General features: G+C 39.8%; 1 protein-coding gene across 6 annotated transcripts in view; it reads right to left on the bottom strand.

Moving 5' to 3' along the window:
- The window catches only part of ANKRD17 (ankyrin repeat domain 17), a 96,109-nt gene that overhangs the window by 24,915 nt on the left and 47,932 nt on the right, over nt 1–23,262 (bottom strand). For 5 of the 6 annotated variants that reach the window (XM_049815330.1, XM_049815331.1, XM_049815333.1 and 2 more), the window contains 11 exons: nt 23,074–23,221; nt 21,678–21,911; nt 19,546–19,640; nt 14,079–14,316; nt 13,305–13,496; nt 12,812–12,921; nt 11,900–11,987; nt 10,782–10,909; nt 10,170–10,313; nt 9,475–9,577; nt 7,162–7,917 (listed from right to left, as the gene is read on the bottom strand). In XM_049815330.1, coding sequence (XP_049671287.1) covers nt 7,162–7,917; nt 9,475–9,577; nt 10,170–10,313; nt 10,782–10,909; nt 11,900–11,987; nt 12,812–12,921; nt 13,305–13,496; nt 14,079–14,316; nt 19,546–19,640; nt 21,678–21,911; nt 23,074–23,221 — 2,236 coding nt within the window. The remainder of the gene's footprint in view (nt 1–7,161; nt 7,918–9,474; nt 9,578–10,169; nt 10,314–10,781; nt 10,910–11,899; nt 11,988–12,811; nt 12,922–13,304; nt 13,497–14,078; nt 14,317–19,545; nt 19,641–21,677; nt 21,912–23,073; nt 23,222–23,262) is intronic. The other variant, XM_049815334.1, reaches the window with a different exon arrangement.

The raw sequence follows: 23,262 nt of genomic DNA, 5'->3' as shown, positions 1-23,262 counted from the left end.
AAGATTCTCATATAAAAGTCTGTCCAACCTTTAACCCCAACCCCCCAGCCCCCATAAACGTAACAAAAAAGCAACAGTGCTAGCATCAGGATGCTCACATGGCAGAATTTGTTGAAACCAGAGAAGTGGAAGCTTCTTAACAGCCATTTTGCAGAAACTTTGGTGAAGGTTGTTAGGATAAGCAAAAGGTAACACCATTTTATAGTTGATGACAGTGTATCGACATGACACAAAATAGCACCGACTGGCACACTTCCCTGAAATTCATTTCATACATATAATGTTTACAAGCACAGAGCAAACTTGAATCTAGAACAGCCTGTGGGGGGAAACTCCCACTTTCCTACTCCCCCCCCCCCCCCCCCCCCCCCCCTTAAAAGCACTCCAGGTTTTTCTCCCTGGCTTTTCTCCAGTATTTCTACAGGTCTTTATCAGGTATGATCAGCAAAGGAGAAAATAAAATATTGTACACTTCTCCTGTCAAGTTGACAAAAACACCTTTAACTGCAAAATGAAAGAAATGCAGTTTCCACATATTGACAGTGTTCACCTAGTGTGCACCAGCAAGTAACCTTATAGAACATCAAAATAATGCCCCTTGATCTCCAACTTTTCAAGTCCTGTTCATTTTTCAAACAGGTTTAATTATCAGCCATGTCTGTAACTGCCAGACATTGATAATTAGCCCCTGTATTTAATTCGAAGTGCTAAGTTTTTCCAACAGATGCCACAAAAATTGTATCCTAACATGCCAATTTGCGTACTCCCTCCTCTGCAAGGCTCCTAAGTTTTTCATCCGTTACTAATTTAATTTCTGGACTTCTTATACCAAATCCCAGCAAAGAAGCTAATAAATGTCACTGAGAGAAACAAAGAGGTCCCAACTTATAACACAAGAAGTATGATTAACCTTATATTTAAGAATAAATCAAGATTCCAACTCCTTTGATCTTTATATTAGAATACCCTTTGAAAACTTCTCTCTTCTTACGAGACAGATCACTCTAGGTATAGATTAAAAGAAACATACAGAAGCTAAGCCAAAATATTCTGACATAAAGTCAAAAACTATGGCCTAAGGGAGTTCTGTACAGAGGAGAACTAACCAAAGATCATAACAAAATATCATTCAGTGGAATATCTAATTTAAACTCGTCTCATGCCTTATCCTGACTGTAAATTAGAAATATAACCTAAAAACACAACTTCAAATTGGTTTGATATAGAAGGATAAGAAGGTGCCAGTTTCAACTCATGCTTCCCTCTTTACATGTACAGTCATAACAAGTAATTTTGAAAAACTAGCATATTTACCTTCTTTCTGTAAGTTCAAAGAAGAAGTTAAAGCAGCATAAAATAGTAATGGAATTATAAAGCATCATGATTCTTGACTCTCACAGCTAGTCCAAAAGAACCCGATAAAGATGCTAAAACAGAGTGGAAACTAACCACGTACGCTTAACTTGCATTATATAAAAGCATGACCATCAAATAATCCACACATGAAAAGTTAACCCTGCTACAGTAGCACATGTATTTTAAACAGTTGCTAAGAATTACTGCTGTAGTCCCAATATGGGAGCTGGGGAGCATCTACTATATTACAGGAAGCACTATTAAAGTTCTTAGACTTAAAAAGAGGGAAAAAAAATAAATCAAGGTAGTTAAGAAGGTCTCAACTCAGGTAAACTCCTTTTTTAATACCAGTGTGTTACAGTGAGGGGGAGGAAAAACAAAACAAAAAACCAAGAGAGACATGTTTAAAAGCCAACACCCCTCTTTCCACAAGGAAGAAAACCTTTATTGTTCAACCCATATAAAAATGTTTTTATGCATGCTAGTAGAGCAGAATATGCATGTTGACTTACAGTTCTCATATTAGATATATTTCAAGTGTGCTTCAGCAATAATTCACCAACAAATATAATTCGTATCCCTACACCACATTTCACTGAGACAAGATATTAATTTTTATGGGTAACAACTTAGATGATATTTATTTCAACATCACCTGTGCAGACTTCAAATTTGTAATGAACATGCCAAGGGCAATGAACAGAACCTTTACCGTGTCCAAAGAAAATATTAAAAGTTTTCAATAAGCCAAAAGGTTTTGACAACAGTCTTGAGCAGTGAAAAACGTAACCAACTAGCTTGATCATCAAATCTACATGTACTGATGGTCAAAGGTTTATCTTTCCCCTCCGCCCCTCCATCTACTCTAATGGAATAGTGACAAAATTTAACTGTAAGTCTGTACTTCAACATTAAACCATCACTACTATATGCCTGGGCTTACAGTCTTCAAAGCTAGCTCACTATTACAATGTTTTAGCATATACACGCCTTAGTATGGGACCAACTACCAGTCTTAATTATGTTATGAAACAAGGTCAAGCTTCTTTGTCAGAATACATCACTCCAAGCACCATATGACTACTCTGGTCAAAGTATTTTAGATTTGACCATTAGACAACCAGTTTTGCGCTTACTGATATTAGAAGCACAGCTGCTTTTCATATTGCTTGCTTTCTGGAGATCACAACTGTCTCTTAGATTAAAGTAAAAACAGGACATCCTCACAACTGCTACCTTCTCCCCCATGCACAACAGCCTCACCATCCAGACAAGCATTTGGCTTACAAACGCCGCCCTAGGATCAGGGGAGGAAATCAAACAGCCAAGCTGACAAATTAAAAAACCTGAAAACTAACACAAGATAATTGACATTTGAGCCAACAGCATTTTTTCCTCACTGATCTACATGTCCTAATTCAAAACGTACATCTGGAAAAAAGCCTGACATTTTGAAAGAAACATGGGGTTGTTTGAGCTGTTCCAGTTTGCTGCTTCCTTGAATACTTTGTATTTTCACAAAACCCAAGATGTTACAGAAACCAAGCACGTTTATAGTCCCATTTCATCATAATGTTGACCATTTAAGCTTCTTACTGGTGTTGTCTGATTGTGGGCACAGCATTGTTCTTACGCATATATTCCTTATCTCCTATAATATCAACAGTAGATGTATAAAAGAACTGTTTCACATCACATCGCCATAAGCCAAGATGAGGGACTGAAAAAAAAATACGTTATAAGAAATATGTTAGATACCTCAGCTTTTTCAACATGTTTCAAGCCAACTCAACAGGCTTGTTCCACTTCAGCTTCTTCTCCTCTGCCCCCAATTTCTCTGTAGTATCTTATTAAAAGCCATGTTCCTGTCACACATGCTTAAAATCAATACAGAACACTTCAGATGCATAGCATGCCTCGAATTACAAGACTCAAAGTTATGTTCTGAATTCAAACACAAACACAGTGTTGCTTCTATGCACTAACAGCACCATGGATGAAGCCCACGTGTAGTCTTGAAGATTACTAGTTACAGCATGAAAGGTAGACTACGACAGGCTCAGTCCTGCACAAAACCATCTGCTAGCAATAAAGGGAAGTCTTTTAATATCTCAAGGACAAAGGTCTAAATGCATTTACCATCCATTTGCGAGAACGGCATAACCACTGCCAGCAACCAACTGTAGTTACACCAGTGCATAAAAGCTTGCATCCTCAGTTTTCTGCAGCTCCTGCACAGGTCACGAGTGGGACAGAACCTCCTGATTTTTCTGTGCTGCTGCCGCTCTACAGTTATTTTTTCAGTAAGGAGATAAGAACTTGAATGCATATTCTGTCTCAGGTACTAATTTAGACAGCTACAGTTAAAATGGACTCATCCCACAAGGTGGCTTCCAGAAATTAATCTTATCAAGTGCTTCAAGATTCCTGAAGCTTTTTGTGAGGCTCTGTTACTGGACATAATCCTTTGAATAGTACCTACTTTAAAAAAAGTTTGCTATTAAAAAACAGGGATATACTTTTTTCTTTATACATTTAACACACCATTTAACTAAACAATGTTGTCATTCAAGTGTTACATAACTAGCCCAAAAAAGTATTTCTATTCACTACCCTCAGAGCAAGCAAAGAACCTGTCCAACATTTGAATCTGAAGAGCAAACCTTTTGCTTGTCATCAATTCCAGCAGGACCAGAAAGGAGACCAAAGTTAAAACTGAAAGATTATTTACTACTTTTTCAACATGCCCTATTTTGTTCTTTAAAAAAACCCCAAACCCCTTAACTTGGTACATTCTGTCACTGTGTTTCCAGGGAAATTGCGAAGACCTCTGGTAACACCAACTAGCTCCTCTAATAGCAAGGAATCCTACTCTGAAGTCCCTGACTTGATCTAGCAACAACGCTTGACGTCTACAGCAATACCCATGTCTTATGCTCGCCTCTGACAAATACCAGCATTTGCACACCTGGCCTCGTTGGAAACAAGTACTTAAAATGGAAAACTTAAACTCATTGTTTCCAACTAATTAAGCACAGAGATGAACACTGGATAGTTTGCACAGTCAAGGTGAAGCTTGGGTTCTGTAACTGTGCTGCAAGCCACAGCTCTGTGATGGAACTAAACAGAAATCATCTCAGGAACAGAGATGTAAATCCATGGGAATATTCTAGAGGGTTCCTATTAAAGCAATACACAAAGCTACTAACAAAATATTTAGCTGCTGCTTAAATGTTTTTTATTACATTGAGCCCATTTCACCTCCACGCTAAATTCGGAGGAGTGGACTCTGCTCTCACTTAAAAAAAAACAAACCAAAAAACCAAACACCTAAAATCAGCCACTTCACAGAAAAGCAAAGATGGAATTACATCCGTACAGCTTTTAACAGACTTGCCACCAATGCCTTCCAGAATGCAATTTTTTTTTGCTGGGGGATGAGAGCAGCCCTGCGGAGAAGGACTTGGGGGTAGCGGTGGATGAAAAGCTGCACATGAGCCGGGAACATGCACTCGCAGCCCAGAAAGCCAACGCTATCCTGGGCTGCATCCAAAGCAGCGTGGCCAGCAGGTCAAGGGAAGGGATTCTGCCCCTCTACCGCATTCAGCTCTGGAGTCCTCAGCACAAGAAAGACGTGGACCTGTTGGAGCATGTCCAGAGGAGGGCCGCAAACATCGTCAGAGGGATGGAACACCTCTCCTGTAAGGAAAGGCTGACAGAGTTGGGGTTGCTCAGCCTGGAGAAGAGAAGGCTCCAGGGACACCTTACTGTGGCCTTTCAGTACTTAACAGGGGCCTGTAAGAAAGGTAGGGACAAACTTTTTAGCAGGGCCTGTTGCAATAGGACAAGGGGTAATGGTTTTAAACTAAAAGAGAATAGATTTAGAGTAGATAGAAGGAAGACTTTTTTTTTTTTTTTTTTTTAAACATTGAGGGTGGTGAAACATTGGCACAGGTGGCAGATGCCCTGTCCCTGCAAACCTTCAAGGTCAGGTTGGATGGGGCTCTGAGCGACCTTATCTAGTTGACGATTTCCCTGCTCACTGCAGGGGGGTTGGACTAGATGACCTTTAATGGTCCCTTCCACCCCAAACTATTCTACGATCCTATGAATTTAGACCTCACTCCTAATTGCATGTGCGCATGCACATACTAAGAACTGGGACTAAGCAGGTACAAAAACATTCACGCAAAATTCACATTGGAAATACCTGACCTTTCCAAAAAGGCATGCATGAGTATTTGGGTACGTGGCAGATGACCTAAAATTGTAGATTCTCAAGATGTTATATGCAGTTAAACACTTAACAGATGTCCTAACTCAAAGGTTAAATTGTATCTGAACACAATTGAAGTGCATTGCAGAGATGCTTCACAAGCAACTAAGAACTGTAATTATCCCATCTCTTCAATTGAGGAGCTGGTATTGTTATGTATCCCAGCAGCTCCATGTGACAGAAATCTTCACTATCAATGCATGATGGATGTAGGGTTTTTTATCTACTTTTTCATGCATCCAGCTTGGTTTTATCCACTGACAGTTTCCAATCTTTATGTCTAGGCTTCAAGTCTAACACTAGATTTTCAGGAAAAAAATCTCTGTAGCTCCCGTAAGTTTCAGTAACCTTTAATGAGGCTTTGCCTGAACATCAGGTTACTCATTAGGTGCCTAATATGTAAAGCGTTGTTCCAAGTATTTTAAACAATCACCGCTTGGTATTTTTAACCGTTATCATATCTTCTATTCACTCTGCACCACTATTGTCCTCCAATAACTCTTGCAGTATACACGGGACCAGCTCCACATCTCTGGGCTGTAACATTCTCAGAGGCCTGCCTTTCCTCCAGCACACACCCCTCATGCTAACGAGCTTTACAAAGCAGACGTGTCAAAACAGACAGCACTTTTAAAAATGAAAGTTCATCAGCCTAACCAAAAGCACCTCAGCAAATTGACATGATTTTTTAAATACTTTGTCGTAACAGTTAATCTGTATTCAACTAAGTAGTCAAAATGAGCATTTCAGCGACTACTTTAACACAGAAAGGGGATTAAGTGCAACTGAAGGGGGTGTAAAGGAAACAAACACTAACAACTCAGATTTCCTGCGGTATTTAAAACCTGTTTCATTCTTTTATTTTACTACTTAGTGCCTTAAAGGACTGATGTCACTGGGTAAAGAATTCTCCGAAGCGATTAAGAAGAATTTGGTAAGGCTGGCAAAGGAGCCATTTTTATGAGTAGACATTTTAAAAAGTCATAGGATCATCATTTTTTTTCCCCCCAAACAGAAGTAAAACCTTCCAATAAGTAGACTATTCAAGGCCAACTAGAGCAGCTCTCCTTCCAAAGACAAGCCTACACATTCCTTACACTTTATAGGCTCAATGTGGTGCTATAGCTGCTCAAATCCTATTCTGAGCGCTCCAAGACAGTTCTCAGTTAGCTAGTCCCAAGTACTAACCAGTATCGTCAAGATATTGCTCCTGAGCTATGAAGAGGCCGAAATAGAACTGTTAGACCCTAGTGTATCACCCCCCAACCTATCAAGAGTTAAAAAAGCCACTTCTGACATACCAACCTGACAAACAGGCACCTGTTAGCGCAACAAAAGGAAAGGCAACCCTGCAAATTGAAAAGTTAAAACTAGTTTTCTGAACTCCTAAACACAGGGATCGTAGGCTAGCGGTACTGGCTGTAGAGCTAGTGGGAATACACAAACACACACACACACATATAAAGAAGTGGACATAGCCTCAACTGGTCAAGCAAATATTATACCTGCTCATAACAATATAAACCCACCTGCCATGATGTCATCCAGCGTGTCATTGAGCGTCTGAGCAGGGCTGGCTACCATTAACCCTTGCTGTGTTTCTGTCAGTATTCCTTGCCCCAGCCCTGCTAGTTGTGCTTGGCCCAATACTGGCTGTCCAACTATAACACCTTGCAGTTCTGTAAGATTTGCGATGGACCCTGGAGGTAAGGAACCTGCTGCCAGAGGCAAAGCTTGTGGCATCGCCAGAGGCTGAATTGGTGCAAAACCCGTCTGCGCAGCAGCTTGCTGAGGATCATCTTTAAGTAAGATGGGGTCCACTTGCTGTAATCGTGCATAGTCTCCCTCTGAGAGTTGTTCTCCTACCCCAACAGGAGTCAGTAGTCCCAGATGCTGGCAAGACTGTTGCTGCTGCTGCTGCTGGAGCTGAATTCTTTGCGCTTTTACCTCTAGATACTGCTTTTTTAGCTGCTGCTGAGTTTTCAGCTGTAACTCTCGCTCCACTTTCTGCAGTTCCTCCAAAATCTTTTGTTTCTTCTGAATTTGTTCCTCCCTTGTTTTGTTCAGCTCCTCAATCTTCTCTTTGGTGAGCTGGTCAGCGTGTGCCAATTCCAGGGACTGCAGCTGAGCGTTCTTCTCTATGGCTTCTTTTATCCTCTGCTCCAGCTCTGTCAACTTGCCCTGAGCCTCTTCTACAATGCTCTCTGGAGACTGATTGGTGATGTAACCCTGTACATCCTGGTTGTTTGCTGGCAAATGACTGCTGGACTTTTGTTTAGAAGCAGCTGTGTGAAAAAGAAACCCCCTCAGAACCAATGGAAGTGCATATGAATGGCATCCTCATTATAGAGCTACTGTTGGGATGCTAAATGGCCGGTTATGCACCAAGACACAGCACCCACAGAAGGTCAGCGTGTACTGTAAAGCCCTCAAAGAAAACCGTATCTTTCGCTATCAATTTTAACACAGCAGTCAGATTGCAATTTAACAGTACAGATTACTGCGCATACATTCCAAATAACACTGTGCTACATTGACATATCTACTCCAACAATTGTTATACTTTTGCCAAATGAAGCGATTGTCTCAAGAGCCGCTGCTATCAAGTGGTGCTACAAGATAAATGGAAACAAAAAGAAAGGATATGCTGTCTCTTTACGTGATGTTTTGCGTCTGGTATCGTGTTAAGACATAAAAGTATGGTTATAGCCTTGAAAGCACAGAAAAAGTGATGCAAAAACATCTCGAGGGACAGGCGACTTGTTCTAGGCCACCAGTTTTGTGAATAACTCAGTACATTTTAGGAAGCACTACACTTTCTAGAACTACTGAATCCTTTCACTACAGGTATCCAGCTTTTCTCAGTTGACAAACAGCGCTAGAACCCAGGATAGTCATTTATATTTAATGTGATCTAACAGGCTATGTTTAGCCACTACATTTAATCCATAGCAGACATGATTTTGCCTGTGTCAAAACTCAGCTCTCTGCCTAGGCAAGGCAAATATTTCAGCCTTCCTGTAAGAATGCGTGATGGACTAATCCAATTCATCTTTTATGAAGAAGTCCACAGTAACACAGCTGACATGGTCTGCCATACCAGTTGGAGAAGGAACAATCAATTAATTTTGAAGGGCGAAAGGCAAATCAAAACTCAGGATTTGAGGCAGTGGAGGAGCCCAGTTTCTTCCAGTCATCCTCGCTGTATTTCCAGAACAATACAAGTGTACACACAGTATTAATTTTATGACATGCACGCCTGTATTTGCACTAGTGCTGATCCTTGATAAAAATTGTTTTGGAAGAGAATTCTTAAGTACAGAAAGAGTTAAGTGTCAAAATGGCAATATCAAAATAGATGCAAATTTAGTCCTAGGAGGACCTGAGCCACATCAGACTAAGTATTTTATAGCACAAGAAATTCCGCCTTCAATCAAATTAGTCAAACCCACTCCAAGATTACTATCCTAAGTAAACTACATAAACACAAACTATCGAATCAACTACAATATGGAGATTAACATCGGTTTTACAACTTCCATTATCAAATTTATATAGGCTTCTGGGTGACATTCTGCATTAGTCCAGTATGTCAGACTAATACATATTTTAACATATTTACTTAGGCAGATTTCTTGACACTTTATGATTACAGGGTTAGATGACTGACACTTTGTATTTGGCAGATAAGCAAATCCTTTAAAAAAAAAAAAAATAAAATTGCAGTTTCCTTGACTGAATCCATAAACACTCTTCATAGGAACTACTCTGCTAGAAGTGCAACCCTCTATCTTCTACCTAGAAAGGATATTTAGAAAATAAGCTCCAGAACTAAGACTGACCTTTATTTCTGATGGGAAGGGTTGTGGCGACATTAGCAGGGGGTTTGTCAGGCTCCTGGGGTGGGACGACCATGGGCAGCGCCTGCACTGGTACACGAGGAGCCTAAAATGTTGGATACTAACAGATTACTTTTCTCATACTCTAATCTAGTTATAATTCAATAGAAGGTAAACAAAACCTGTTAGAAAAGCAGACTTTAATGGTGACTAGTAACATTTAATACGGTTTTTAATATGCTGAGTTCAACAGTTGTTAATTGGAGATTATCTGACATCTATGTACTTTGCATTTTTAACCTAAGAAATTACTTGCCAAACAATACTCATCTCAGCATGGTACAGCGATACGCTATGGTAAAGCAAATACAAGCTACAATGGGCTACAAATGTAATTCTAAAGAGCCTCATTAAAGCAGACTTTTTCACCTGCTGGATTTTTTTTTTCCCCTCATCATTTTTTCCTATAATATATATAGAGCAATAAGAAGAATGATGAAAGCACTACACGATCACGTTCAAAGTTTTCACCACTCTCACGACAGCTCAAGTAATTTTCAGTGTGTTCACCTACAGTTCAGTAGTTCATGAAATGACATGACTGACTCTTCTCTCATCTTTAAACTCTTGAGAAAGCTGCAAGAAGAAATGCAAAAAAAGCCCCACGAATCCACAGATAACCAGCCCTTAAAACTTACCCTATTTAAATCATGGGATGGTGGGGTCAGCTGAGTAGCATCAGGTGGAGGAGCAGAAAGCAAGTTGTTTGGGTAATCTAGAAGGTAACAAACTACACTGGTATGACCACCTTTTGCTGCCTCTATTAACATAGTTGATCCATCCTAAAAAGGGAAAGATCACAGTGTTAGAAAACAGCATCATCAAAACATGACAACACAAGCGTTTTGGAAGACACATCACAATGCTTTAATGAATATTCATTCAATCTGCATTAAGTCCACATCTAAACTTAAGGACTCCAAGTATTAAAACAAAAAAAAAAGAAAAGAAAAGAAATTGTACTTTAAAATTTTCATTCCACAATCATGACCTTACAACTGGAGTGCAACCTTTACATTCACAGTAATCAATAGGCCTGCACTCCTCCTAACTCCAACTTCTATAGATACATTCATGAGCTTAATGCCTGCTTGTGGGAATACCAGTTCTTCCACCTTCCTTCTGCTGAAATCATGACACGTTGGGTCAGTTGCAGAGAACACAAAAGGAGCAAATTCACTCGACTCTAGTTAGTTTTAAGATTAATGAAAGACCACCCCAGAGGAAAGTAAAGTAGTTGAGCGACAAACCTTCAATCTGTGCGTAGGATCAGCACCATGAGCTAGCAGTAACTCCACAACTGCCAGATGACCTCCAGCACAGGCCAGTGACAACACGGTATGATCGTTGTTAGCTGTGGTCCTATTCACATTTGCTCCTTCAAAAACAGAGAGGGTAAGATTATTTAAAAACCCTTCAACCTGTTCTCCTCTACCAAAAGTGACATGAAGTTAACTTTTTTCTTAAATATGAAAACATTTCTCCATGGCTGCAGACTTACGACCGACAAATTAAATTGAACGTCCAATTATTACTATCATCAGAAGACCATTTAATATATAACAAAAAGAAAATCAACCCTACCTGGACTAGCACTCCGAACTCACTAATCAAATGGCTCCGTTTTAAGTGTGGAACATCGCATAGCAGGTGAACCTATTGCTTTTAAATTTGCCAGCAATTGTGCCAGGGCTATGCCTTTTTTAAAAAAGAAAAAGAAAAGAAAAAAAAAAACCACCCAAAAAAACCCCCGCTAAGATCCAGCGCACGGATCCATGCATCTCAGCACCAGCAAGCAGATGATTAATCACAGCTCTGCTTCTTTCCTCTACAACCTACACAGGGAAAATTACATCACACAGGAAGCTTTAGGCCAATCCTGCTCCATACATGAAAGGTGCAAGAAAAATCTGTCAATATAGGCTCAAGAGAGCAAAAACAGCAATTCTGAGCTCTGTATCAACTCTATGCATTCAACAGTGATGTAAGGCTGGAGCTAATAGTTCTGACAACATCAAGCAAGTTACAGTCAAAACTTCGAAACCAACAGGCACTTGAAGTTAAACTTCTGAAGAGACAGTGCTCAAAAGCTGCACCAGGAGCATGAAGACACCCAGTAACCACTACTACTGTTGCTGCTTTTACTAGGAATTGGAGACTGGAATATTATTCATTTTAGAACTAGCTGCAGTTCCCACTAATCTCACCAGAAACCAGAGGTGATCATTACATGCCTACTTTGAGAATCCATGACCTACTTGAGTTAAAATATTTGAAACAAATCCAAGGAAGTTACACTAGTACTGACATGCTCTTAACTTTGAGTATTTCTAACAGCAGGAAAACCAAAACCTTTTCACACTCTTACCTTTGCTAATCAAGAACTGAACAGTGCAAACATGACCTGCCCTCGCAGCTTTCATGAGAGGAGTTCTTCCACCTTCTGATTCATGCTCCTATAGCAGATAAAGAAAGGCTTAAAATTCAAAACTCAAAAGCAGCACACATGAAAGGATGCAATTCAGCCTTTTGGGTTTTTCAAATGGAAAGACACCAGACACAGAAGATCCCTTTTTACCATTTCACAAACTATAGACATAAAAATTTACCTAACATGTGAACTGAGTGTATCTTGCAGACAGATGAAGTTATCTGCCTACCTTTGTACAGGTCTGAGACTCCTGGACAAGAAACACTCAAGCACATGGTGGGGATTTTAGTTAAACGAAATGTGTTCTGTCATGCTTAACTTCACTTTTTGGTAACATACTGGTGTACAAGCCTATTGAAATGTAAAAATCTATTTACCTCTGTCATCTTAATTCCATTACGGTACACTAAATAGTCACGCGAGAACAGAACTACCAACTGTTTGCTGCATAAGGAACAGAACAAATTTGCAGGTACAAGTACTAACCCATAATCAGCTTGACAATTCAAAGCAGAATACCATTCAGGACTGCACATGATGAAAGAACAAAATCCCCTAATTTTCCATACAAGCGACCTTGAATGGCTTGGAAATGCTTTAGACATCAACCACCAAAGTGCTGTAACTGACCTAAGCACTTTCAGGTAATTAAACAGCCTAAAATCCATTAGAAAAGCATCACCAATTCTCACTTAGTTAAAAGAAAAAGGTTAAAAGATAATTTGAATACAACTATAACAATTAACAGCAAACTTGTTAAGTCTTCAGCAATAAACATGGGACCAAAAAAACCCATAAATAAATAAATAGACCTTTATAATTTTATTTCCTAATTACATAATGACTTACCAGATCTGCGCCTGCCTGAAGTAAGACATCTGCTACATCAGTATGGCCATTTTCACAGGCATATGTCAGTGCTGTGTCACCTGTTGCTGTTGTTGCATGCACATTTGCACCTGAAGCAGTAGGAACAAGCACATAAGCTTTATGAAGTTCATTATAGAAAATATGCACGTCTCTTCATAACCTTTACCAGATCAGATAGCAAATTTTTAACCTCCCCCTTCCAATCCAACATGTTTGAATTTGACAACTTCATCATACTCTAGAGAAATAAAAAACCCAAACAAACTAGAAGTTCCATTCCAAACAAGTTTACATCAACTCAATCTTCAAAAGCTAAATTAGGGTCCAACTAATAAATTACTTAAGGTTCAACAAACCTTTGCAGTCAATTTCAAGAAGCTACTAATGAATATGGAATGAATATGGAAAAAGATATTCTTCTCTTAAGCTTACATTAAGTCTTTACAAAACTGGTAACAAAATTCCTCCATACCTGCAGCTAATAAATATTTAACCAGCTCCAAATGACCCTCTTGAGCAGCCTCCATCAAAGGTGTGGAACAACCAAGTTCTATGTCAGCTCCTGCTTTAATAAGAAAGTCTGCCACCTCCAAAAAACCTCCACAGCAAGCCAGGGTTAATGCCGTTTCTTGCGTCTCCTCTGTTTGAGCATTGATGTTTGCTCCTTAAAACAAAACACAATACCAAAACCACACATTCATCAGAAAACACTAGTCACTGAAACCATTATCAGCAAACAAAGCCATTTCCTGATGCACAAGGCATCTTCTTACTACGTATCTCATTTCTTGAACTGCAGAAACTTTCTTCTAAAATCATAGCATACCAAATGAAAACATTTTAACTATATTTAACTACTTTGGAAAGTATTCTGAGGGCCTCAAAGCACTTCTCTACAGCTTTTCAGCAATAACACCATCTCAAGATATGCCAAGGCAGACCACGAGTTACCCACGTAACCTGTTCACTATTCTATGTCTGTCTGAAAAATACAAACCTGTACTGAGGAACAATTCAGAATGACCACTTACAAAGTCAATGAGTAGAGCAAAGGATATTTTGCTAAAAACAAAACAAAAGAAAAAAAACACCAACTGCTCAAAAAGGGGGCAGACCACAGGGAGTTCACAAGTTGTTGAAGAAGAACACAAAAATTACAGTAACTTAGCTTTTTTTTTTTTCACCCCCCCCAACATATGCAGTTGCCTCTTGAATTACAGTCCATGGAAGGCACCATAATAGTTACCTTGACCAAGTAACAGTGCCACCATCTCTTCATGGCCTTCTCTAGCTGCTTCCATTAGGGGTGTGTATCCTTCATCGTTTACCTCTTCCAAGTTAGCTCCACGTTCAATTAACAAAGCTGCCAGTTCGACATGCCCACCACAGGCTGCCAAAGTCAATGGAGACTCAAAAGAGTCAGCAGGCATGTTCACCTGAGCTCCGCTGTCAAGAAGTAATCTTGCCACTTCCACATGACCATCCTAGGAATTCAAAAAACCAAGACCAAAAGACCATCAAAATAGAAAGAAAATGCTGTTCTCCAAAGCTTTAAGTTGCCACCAACTCAAGAGTCCCTCAGAAGACACAGAAAGCAACAAGTGAGTAAAGAAGTAAAAAAAACCCAATAAAAGTTGCTTAATAGTTTTTCTAAATATTTTCTCTAAGTATTTGGATAAAGGCTAAACATGAACTCTTAAATAGGCACCTGAAGAAACTTCAAGCATGGTTTACTGGACCTGTTCTATTCAAAACGAAAATATTGCGAACCACATATCACGCTTTGCCTGCCGATGGTGTAAGTAGCAAGCTGGTCAACTCCTTCATATCAGACTCAAGTTCAAGTGTTTGGGATCAGCTTATTGGGGCAGGGGGCTGGGAGGTGGGGGGTTGGGGTGGGGGGTTGAGGGTGGCAGGGTGGAACAAAATGCAAACAGTTGAGAAGCAGCTCAACTCTATTTTAGAAGCCTACTTCCTCCACAAGAACAATACCGAAATCCTCTAACACCCAATACTCCTCTTTGTTAAAGACTGCAGATGCAGAACTGCACGTGTGAAATTATGTGAGGAACACAAATTCTAAGTTACCACTCAAACCTATTTCTTTTTGTGTTCTGCCAACAATTTACTACTAACACCACAAGCAGTCTAATAAATACAGGAGTATTACGAGAATATCAGACAAAAAAAAAATTTCTCTTACATGTAAGAACAGGTTTTGATGTTCTCCGTAAAGACTACAAAACCTTTACATTACAAACAAGTCACTGAATGCCAATGCTCCCCACTTGGTCAAGGAGAGGGAATTTGGTTTTAAATTTAACATGCAGTTGCGTCATTTGTTAAATACAGTGTATTTTAGTTATAAAAACAATGCGTGTCAGGAATACAGTTTGTCCTAACGTCCATGCAGTCTGTTAGAAGATAAGATTTAACAATTTTGCTTCCTTCCTTTCTTAAAAGCAAGCCATGCACGATGACACTGCTCGCCTCTTGGCTCCTGCAAAGCTATTTCACTGCTGAATTTAATAGCAGAGTCAGGACTTAATTTCTCCCTCCAAGAGAAGAGCCAAAACCAAGACCATTTGTCAGGGGTTCCTCATACATCAGAGGAGCCACATGAACTACAGCCTTCTCTTGCTGGATTTTCCAGATACCATTATCAAGTTGTCAAACTCGTTTTACCAAAAGGTAGCTCCTAAGTTTGCTTTCTTCCTTTAGAAACAAAGAAAATATTTGAGCGTATGATATTTGTCATGTTTTCAGTATGCCATAAATTCAGGAACTACTTGAAGTGGCTTTTCAGCTATATGTTTACACTGGAGGCCTGACAGTAACTTATCCAACTGCCATTCAATTCTGCTTTGGTTTAGACAGAAACAGAGACCAGCTTGGCCACTGTGGTCCAACAACAGCACAAACTCTCCAAGCTGGTTTTCTCCATGAGGAAATTGCCATCATTCAAACTTGGGAGTAACCATAATGGAAAAGGTCTGACACACAAAACACAGGAGGGCTGCATAGAAAAAACAGCAGCTTACCAGGAATGCAAGGCTATCCTAAGGTTGTCATTGAACAAAGTACGCCTTGATCTCAGATTAACTAATAAGAGGCAGCATATTGCAGCCATAGCCATCCTTTGCCAAGCTAGAAACCACAGCCCCAAAAAGCTCTTTTCCAGACAAAACACAAAACTGCATCTGACATTTTTGTGCTTCGTTTTCTTAAGTGTTTTAGATATCCAGGGAGCAAAGCATGATTTCCTCTCAGAAAAATATCTAGGACATTAACTAGGACATATTCACCTTTTACATGAAATGACAATACTATTTTAGGGAAAAACTCCAAGACTCCATAAAGAATCTTTCCTCAGGGAAACGCGGAGATGGTGCCTTAACCATGAGGCTCTGGCAAGACAGCTCGCTAATCATCCCCGACTCACAACAAGCATGGCAAACAGTAGTATGAAGGTATGCTTCTAAGGGCCAAGCAGCCTTGAGAAGAACTGCTGGTGTTTAACCACACAAGGAAATTCTATCCATGCTTTAACAAACCTTGCAACGGGGTGGTGCTGTTCAGCTCTTCTGCAGCAGCTGGAAAAAGCCTCAGAACTGCTATTAGATCACAAAAAGTCATCTGACACATCTACACACGCGCACCAGGCATATTTTAAAGTTCAGCCGCTGTGGGCAATCAGCACTCAGCCCCACTGTACTGCAGTAAGAGGAAGTGCCAACTAGACAAACCTGCTTTTCAGTCCCACAGGGCAAGTCACATTGCCCAACGACTTACTTGCATTAAACCAATGTTAACTGCTGTCTATAAAAAAAAAAAGCTCTCGGTCAGAAGTCTTCCCAAACACCTTGTAGGACAAGGTTTAAACAGTCTCACTGGCTCGTACGTAAGTGCTATGCCACATACAAACAATTCATTAAAATATATTCGAGTTCAATACTATTCCGCAGACGGTATTTTTCTTCAGCTACTTAAGAGCAACAACTGTTTCTGCAGGAAAAACATGCCGAGATGATAAGCTCCTGCACTGCTTTATTTCAGCCTGTAATCTTTTTAAGTACTGTTACAGAAAGCTGCTCCCTCTCTTAAACAGAGCTGAAGGTATGGAGACTCTCAGCTACCTGTCAATTCTGAGCAGCAGTGTGGAAATGCCTATTTAGGAACAGTTTCCCGCAGAAATAAGGGTGACAAGATTTTTTTCTTATTACTCACTAAATCTTAATTAAAAAAAAAACCAAAACCCACAAAAAAACCCCACGGGTCGCAACATTTCTGTGAGTCCGATGGACTTCTGTTACATCTGTTGCTGGAGGAAGAAGGGAGTGGGAAGAGGGTGGCAAGGGAAAGAAGGCTTGCTTGGTGAAACAGCAGCTTTCTCTGCAAATTTCTGATCTGTCAAGAAGCCGTCCTGATGAGAAGGCGACTGCAACATCAGACAAGATAATTTTATCGTCACCTTCCAGGGAACTCGCTGCAAGGACAAGGCCCATGATATTTATGTGGCTATCTATTAAGATTTCAGACAAGGAGATAAACAATAGCTGAAGTCCTGTTTATCTGCATGGCTTTCTAACGACTTCTTGAGAATTATAATGGTTTCTGTTAATGATTCCCATATCTGAGGCCATTAACTTCCTTGCATAGACCTAACTGGCTGATTTTAGAGCCATTACAGTTATTTCAGGGAAGGGAAGACTAAATAAGGATTTGTGGCACTCCTCTACGGCCACAGATTGACAACGTGGCACTATACAAGGCTAATGACATGAAAAACCTGACCCATGAGAAATCTATTTTGAGAGGAAGGTAAAAAGGAAACTTAAGAGACAAGTATTCAGTTTTACATTTAAGTTCCATATTCAGATGAAGGATTTGCAATAGGGTGGCATAAGGGATAAACTACTGACCTACCTAAGCATGCTGCAGCTATGCATCCTAAATAGTAGCGGATACCTCTGCAGTAAGCATTGCCCAACAGCCTACTGCAATTCAGGGTCACAAAGAAAACCTGGGGAGTCTAGAAATGGAGCCTAATTCTGCTCCATTTTGTTTCATTTTCATTTCTCCAGCAGGTAATATTTCAAAACATTCTCAGCTCTAGAAACACAAACTGACACCGCCTGGATTTTTTGTTCTGCTAGCCTACCCCTGCCAACCCTTGGTATGGTGCAGGGTTAATAAACTCATGGCACTGTATTCATTTCTCTGAGAGGGGGTACCGAAGTCTAAACAATTCCTAGTGGAGAAATGAAGGGAATAAATAGGCACATTTATGCCATCATCAAAAGAAATCTCCGAAGGAAAAGCCCAAGCAATTGAATCCCATTACCTCAGATAATAAATAGGTATCAAATAGGATATGCGCTTTAAAGAAGATGCAGATGTACAAGACTTACATAGCTGTTCAAGCCTAAGAGTACTTCAAACATAAAAACTACCTGAAGACATCAATTTAGCAAGTTTTCTTCACCACAGAAGCCTGGAAAAATCCTAAGTCCAGCATCAATTATACCCTTCCAGTGTTAAAAATGTAGCTACACAAGACATTTTCAAGGGAAAGCTTCACATGTATTTGTCTTCTATGGAAAAAAAGTATTATCCAAGAAAAAGAGTGGTTCTCGGAATCTTACTAAATTTTATAAAAAAATAATCTATTCTACACTGTCATTTTACAATTGCCTCAAAAGGGCAAAGCAGCAACATGAAAGTACTCTTATTAGTGAAAGGTAGCAGTTTCCCCTTCCATTTCCTAGTTGCTTCCCAAACAGCTTTTGATCCTGTGATTTGAAGGAGCATGTGGCTATGCGAACCATACCGAAACAAGTTGCACACGCACACCTAAACATAACCACCTACAATGAAAAAGAATTTAGCTTACAAACTCTTTAAACATGACTCCAATTGCCAGGCTGTGACCACATTCACTGCTACGTTTAGCACCTTAGAATTGTTAAAAGCATTTCAACAATGACTGAGGATCTTCCACTTGAAGTTATTTAATTTGGAGATTCCTATAAAAAGGAATGTCCCATTGTAAACTGAAAGTTGCTCACTCAGAAGCCTGAAAAATTAGACAAAGAAGAAGAAAAAAAAATCTGTTCAAATAAATTACTATTATTTACTTTTGGCTATCTCTTCAAGTCATTCATGTCTCTGAACCAAGCTCACAAATGTATCTGTTTCAAACCAGGCCTCCATGATTATCAGAAGGGCAAAAAGCAAAGAGCAAGTGACATACAACAGCACAACAAGAGATGTAGCCGACAGAAGCTGCTTTGGGACAACAAGCACAGCCTTATCCACCGACTTCCACCACTTCAGGAAAAAAAAAAATAAATAAATAAAGTGCAGCTAGACATACAGAAACCTACTTATTCTAAGGATGGGTTAATAGAGCTCTTTTGCTAATGCTCATGTGATGCAAGTTTTAGCTGATATCTCTTAAGAACTCAACTACTTTTGTTAGCCACGAGACGAATGAGTTCAATTTTGCTGTTTTAGGAAGTACTGTTTTTCGACCAGGTACTGTCCCCGCCCCCCCAATTTCTTCTGCAAAAGGCCCATCAAGTACACAGGAGAACTGAACCATTACATAGTTAGGTTCTGTACCAAAAGGAGGCCAAAAGGAATCCCTGTTCATCTTCAGGAAGAGAAGAGAGTGTACGTAAGCCTCACTGCTCAAGCCATACATCTCTTACCATGCAAGCTTCCATGAGAGCAGTATGCATTTCATCTGTCTTGTGTTCCTGGTCTGCACCAGCTTCCAGCAGAAATCTCACCATTTCTAGATGGCCTGTATGGAGAAAACATTTAACAGATAAAAACTACTTTAGAAAGAGCATTTCACCAGTCATAGAAAGGGTCTAATGCACATACTGAAGGTAACAGAAGGCCGTTTTACAACATTAAAAAAAAAATAATCCCATGAAACACTCTTGAAAGACTTGTTTGTATCTATCTATGCATTCAATGCACAGAGCAACTTAACAGTGTGGTTACTATAAATACAATCCAATTCACTTAGTTTCTAAAAGCATGTTTGCACTACACACATTCATTGAGGTAAAATGATAGCTAAGTAGAACACACTCCAGAAACTTTACCAGGATGATATATTTTGTGCAAAGATACTTAGATTTTTTTCATCAAAAGAAAAAAAAACAACCCCAGATTGTTTTTTTGTTGGAAGTCAGGGTTTCCCCTCTACTTGCTTGACATGAAGCATTTAGGATTACTGTTTTTTTATAAATGGTGTTGTAACCAGTCCCTGAGCTCACACCGGCCTTCAGACCATAAAACATACCAAGCAGATAGACCTTCACACTTCTGAGCATCCTCATAGGAAATCCACCATCTATAGGAATCCTCCATAGATAAGGACACCTCACACCTTGTTGAAAGTATTTGCTCTCAACTGCTCCATTAATTCATGGCTGTAGTTCACCAAGTCCTGTATGTGTGCCAAGTTCCATCAACTTTGCTACACAGTTATGACCAACACAATATGCAAGCATATAAAACCAAGTCAAAGAAAATAAAATCGCCACTTCATAGTTCAACATGACCGTGGCTAAACCTTAAAACTAGAACTACACCTAGCAACACCACGAATACCACAGATACTGCTCAATAGGAGGCTACATTGCATTTTCACCCTTCCCCCTGTATTTGGGAGAAGTTAGTGACCTTCTTGGTCCCAAATATCACATCATTCCACTACAGGAAGCAAGCAACATGAGAAAATAAAAAGCTTATTTTTATGCCCCAAACATGAGATTTGGAGCAATACAGACATGCACAAAAGATAGACAAGCCACATAGGGATAAGGTGAAAAACATAAAAGCCTGAATATCTTCACTTCTACCCCATATACCACAGTGAGCAACTGACTAAGCACAGAGTTCTCATTTTTCACCTCTGCTTTCCAGCCTCACTTCAGGATTCAGAGCCCAAGCACATTTTCTCAGCGAGGGAATGTTTTGGGGTCCCACTCCCCTCTTTCAAACACAAGCCTTTGCTCCAACAGCCACCACCCAACGGAAATTACTGCGGCTTATGAGGGTGTCCAGGAACAGTGAACCAAGAATTTATCAAGGCAGCTAAAAGAAACATAAACGAAAGACTAAGACCATCTTCTACTCTTCTGCTGAGGTGCCACAGAAGTACGTCCAACAACAACATCAATTACTCAATAATGCCAAGAGCCACTCTAACAGCTCTAATAAAACATGTCCTAAGTGCCTATAACAGCAACTGCTCAGCCATGTGAACACCTTTGGCCTCTTAAACATGTTCATCCCTTTCTTGGGTGATGCAAGATAGCAGCCTAATGCTCTAAGGGAGGCAAGAAAGGCCTGTTGCCTAAGCACTGACACCTAAAAGGCAAGGTCCTAGATTTTGCATGTTTCCCAAGTGCCAAGTCCTTTAGAATTAAGTGATTTCTGTATCTAAGCAGAGGTATCTTGTATAAGACAGCTGCAATACACAAAGTTTACCATACTTACTCCATGGTAAAGCATGTTAGTTCCTCATCTCCCAATTCATTTAACAGAGAAATCTTTTAAAGCATCATAATGATTCAGAGGAAAGGTTTACATCTTGGTAATTACACTCTCCACACTGATCATCATTTTACATACGGCGTATACATGCTACATGGTATCACAGCCAGGAGAAAAGCATTAGAAATTGTCTATTCATAACCTTTAAAATCATTTTGTCCAGGACAGCAAGGCTGAATAAATACATGTTTGAAAAGACTTTTCACACCTGTCACACTTTTCCACATTTGTTAGACCTTTGTAACAAGTAAGGTACTTGGTACTATACCTTTGTAGCAAGCCAGCGTAAGCGCGCTCTCCTTGAATTCATTGGAATGCGTGTTTATGCCTGCTCCATTTTCTAACAGCACTCTGGCCACTTCCACATGGCCGGCACTTCCCGCTTCCATCAGAGGAGTGTGACCGTTCTCATTATGGTCCTCAATACTAGCGCCTGATTCCAGCAGTACTTTCACAACATCTACATAGCCTCCAGCACAGGCATATGTAAGGGCTGTATTGCCTGAAGACAGAAGAGAAAAAAGTTCGAAAAGAGAATTTGATAGCATTTCTACACTGGGAACTTCCACTTATGCTCCATTTCATCCCTTTTACCTGGCTACCTTACGGAATAGGGTTTTTTCAGGCTACAGACCAAGAACTACATGGAGGGGAAAAACAAACAAGTAACTGCACAAAGTAGCTCAGGGCTGACAGACTGAAGAGCTCCATGTGCTTGGTGACTGCTGATTCACCTATCTTCTGATTTCTATCCCAGCTAATCCCAGCTTCCATCACAAAAAAACATCTCTTTTCTTGTTCATCAGCAGGGTCATCCTATACTGTAAAAAGGAAAGCTCAAAACAAGGAACAGAATGAAGTGCTGCTTCTATATCAAGTCTTAAACACCCCGAAAGGGCTAGTTCAAAAATGCCCATGGTCTTCACAAGGAGATTGAAAAAACCTCCACGGAAAAACTACAGAAACATGCATGTGAACAGAATGGTCAAAGAATCTGCCTTTATGAAAAGATACCCTGAAAAGAAAGGGCAAAGCAGTATTACTAGACTGAACTACCTCACTAAAAAAAAAAAAATTAAAAAAATATAGGTAGATAGATATAGATAGATAAAGTATATTCTGGTATCCCAACTTCCCTCAGTAACTCAGGGTCAGTACTCTACTCCATTTGTCAATGACTGTTCATTACACGCAATCTCTCCACTTCAAGGCTGCACAAACTAAGAAAATTTCCCGATTTGGTCACTTCAACACAAATGCCTACCAAACTGCCATGGGAAAGAAGGGGGGAAAACGGGGCCACCTTCTTATTAACTAATTTCCCTTGGTTTCCTAAACCTGACACCAAATAATTTTCTATGTGTACAAAAACTTCCCAAACTGTGCTTAAAATACTATGTGGGAACAAATCTTAGGTACACAAATACCTTTCAGTTACTAATTGACCTTACCTACCTTTGTATGGCCGCAACCAGCTAATATTTTACAACTTTGTTACAGAAAAACTTAAAAAAAACCCAGAAGTTGAACAGTAAAACCACAAGAAAGCATTTTGCATTGTTTGGCTGAAAGCCATTCCTCCCAAATTTCCACACAAAGTTCCCTGCGAACAGCAAATCTCAGCTTTTCAATTGTTTTCACCACGCTCTAACACACTTATTTACCTGTTGATGACTGTGCATTCACATCAGCACCATGAGCTAGCAGCAACTTGACAATTTTGACATGTCCACCATTAGCAGCAGCCATTAAAGGTGTTATGTCTCCTTTAATACCACGGTCCTCTACATTAGCATGCATTGCCAGAAGAACCTGTGAACAGAAGGCTGATCAACACCACCAGCAAGTGACAA

The sequence above is a fragment of the Accipiter gentilis genome, chromosome 12, assembly GCF_929443795.1.
Source record: "Accipiter gentilis chromosome 12, bAccGen1.1, whole genome shotgun sequence".
Classification (NCBI taxonomy): Eukaryota; Metazoa; Chordata; class Aves; order Accipitriformes; family Accipitridae; genus Astur; species Astur gentilis.
This window is presented reverse-complemented; position numbering and strand designations above follow the sequence as displayed.